Raw genomic sequence first — 865 nt, forward strand, 5'->3', positions numbered from 1 at the left:
ATAAGATTTATCACTGTTATATGATGCTAACTATCATTTTATATTTTTCACTGTCATAATTTTATCGATACCGGTAACATTTCAGATTTAACCTCAGTGCTGAGGTTATTTTCCATTAAAGGATCAAAAGCCGTCAAAGTGGAAGAAGGATGGCAGACGAAAGCATAAGAAATGCGAACCATGCCGTTGCACAGGCTTTGGCGGAGGTTAATCGCAACACCGAGAAGATCAAGGCGATTGAAATGGATATCAAGGCGATTGAAATGGATATCTACGCGATTGAAGATGAAGAAAACTTCACTGGAGAGGAGCCCCGGTACAAGAGATTGAAAGCGCGTCTGACGGAGGCGTACAAGCGTTTGAAGGAGGCGAAAGATGATCTGAAGGAGGCGAAAGATGATCTGAAGGAAGCGAACGAGCGTTTGAAGGAGGCGAGAGAGTATCATTTGAAGCTAACTCTTACTGATGTACAACATATACACAAGAAGAACGTGATGTCGACTGTCGTCGAGAACGAGCATATTAATTCGATTGCACAGAAATTGGATATCGATGCGTGGCAAGTTGGCGGCATCTCTATCGACATTTCCCGCGTCGAGTCGGATTTCCCCGAGTGGTTCTACATTCGAAAGGAAACGCTGGATATCATCAAGGTATTTAAGGCTCAGATGGAAGCCAAACTTAGCATTGTTTTTGTGGGCACACCTGGTGTGGGTAAGAGCATGCTGGTGGTGCTGTTTGCATTCTACATGGCTTTGCGTCAGAAGAAGCGTGTCGTGTTGTTTCGAAAGAAGAAGGGGGAAGGAGTTTCCATGCTGTATATGGATGGAGAGAACGAACAATACTGGCGGAAAGACGAGGCGAG

At 44.6% G+C, this 865-nt stretch overlaps 1 protein-coding gene across 1 annotated transcript in view; it reads left to right on the forward strand.

The window, feature by feature from the left end:
• Positions 1–149: 149 nt before the first annotated feature.
• PHALS_14339 (P-loop containing nucleoside triphosphate hydrolase) overlaps positions 150–865 on the forward strand; it is a gene marked incomplete at both ends in the record, with an annotated part of 1,213 nt that continues 497 nt past the window's right edge. Inside the window, one exon of the mRNA XM_024730132.1 lies at positions 150–817. Within this exon, the coding sequence (XP_024580440.1) occupies positions 150–817 (668 nt within the window). The remainder of the gene's footprint in view (positions 818–865) is intronic.

The sequence above is a fragment of the Plasmopara halstedii genome (assembly GCF_900000015.1).
Source record: "Plasmopara halstedii genome assembly, contig: Scaffold_816, whole genome shotgun sequence".
In the NCBI taxonomy this organism is placed as follows: domain Eukaryota; phylum Oomycota; class Peronosporomycetes; order Peronosporales; family Peronosporaceae; genus Plasmopara; species Plasmopara halstedii.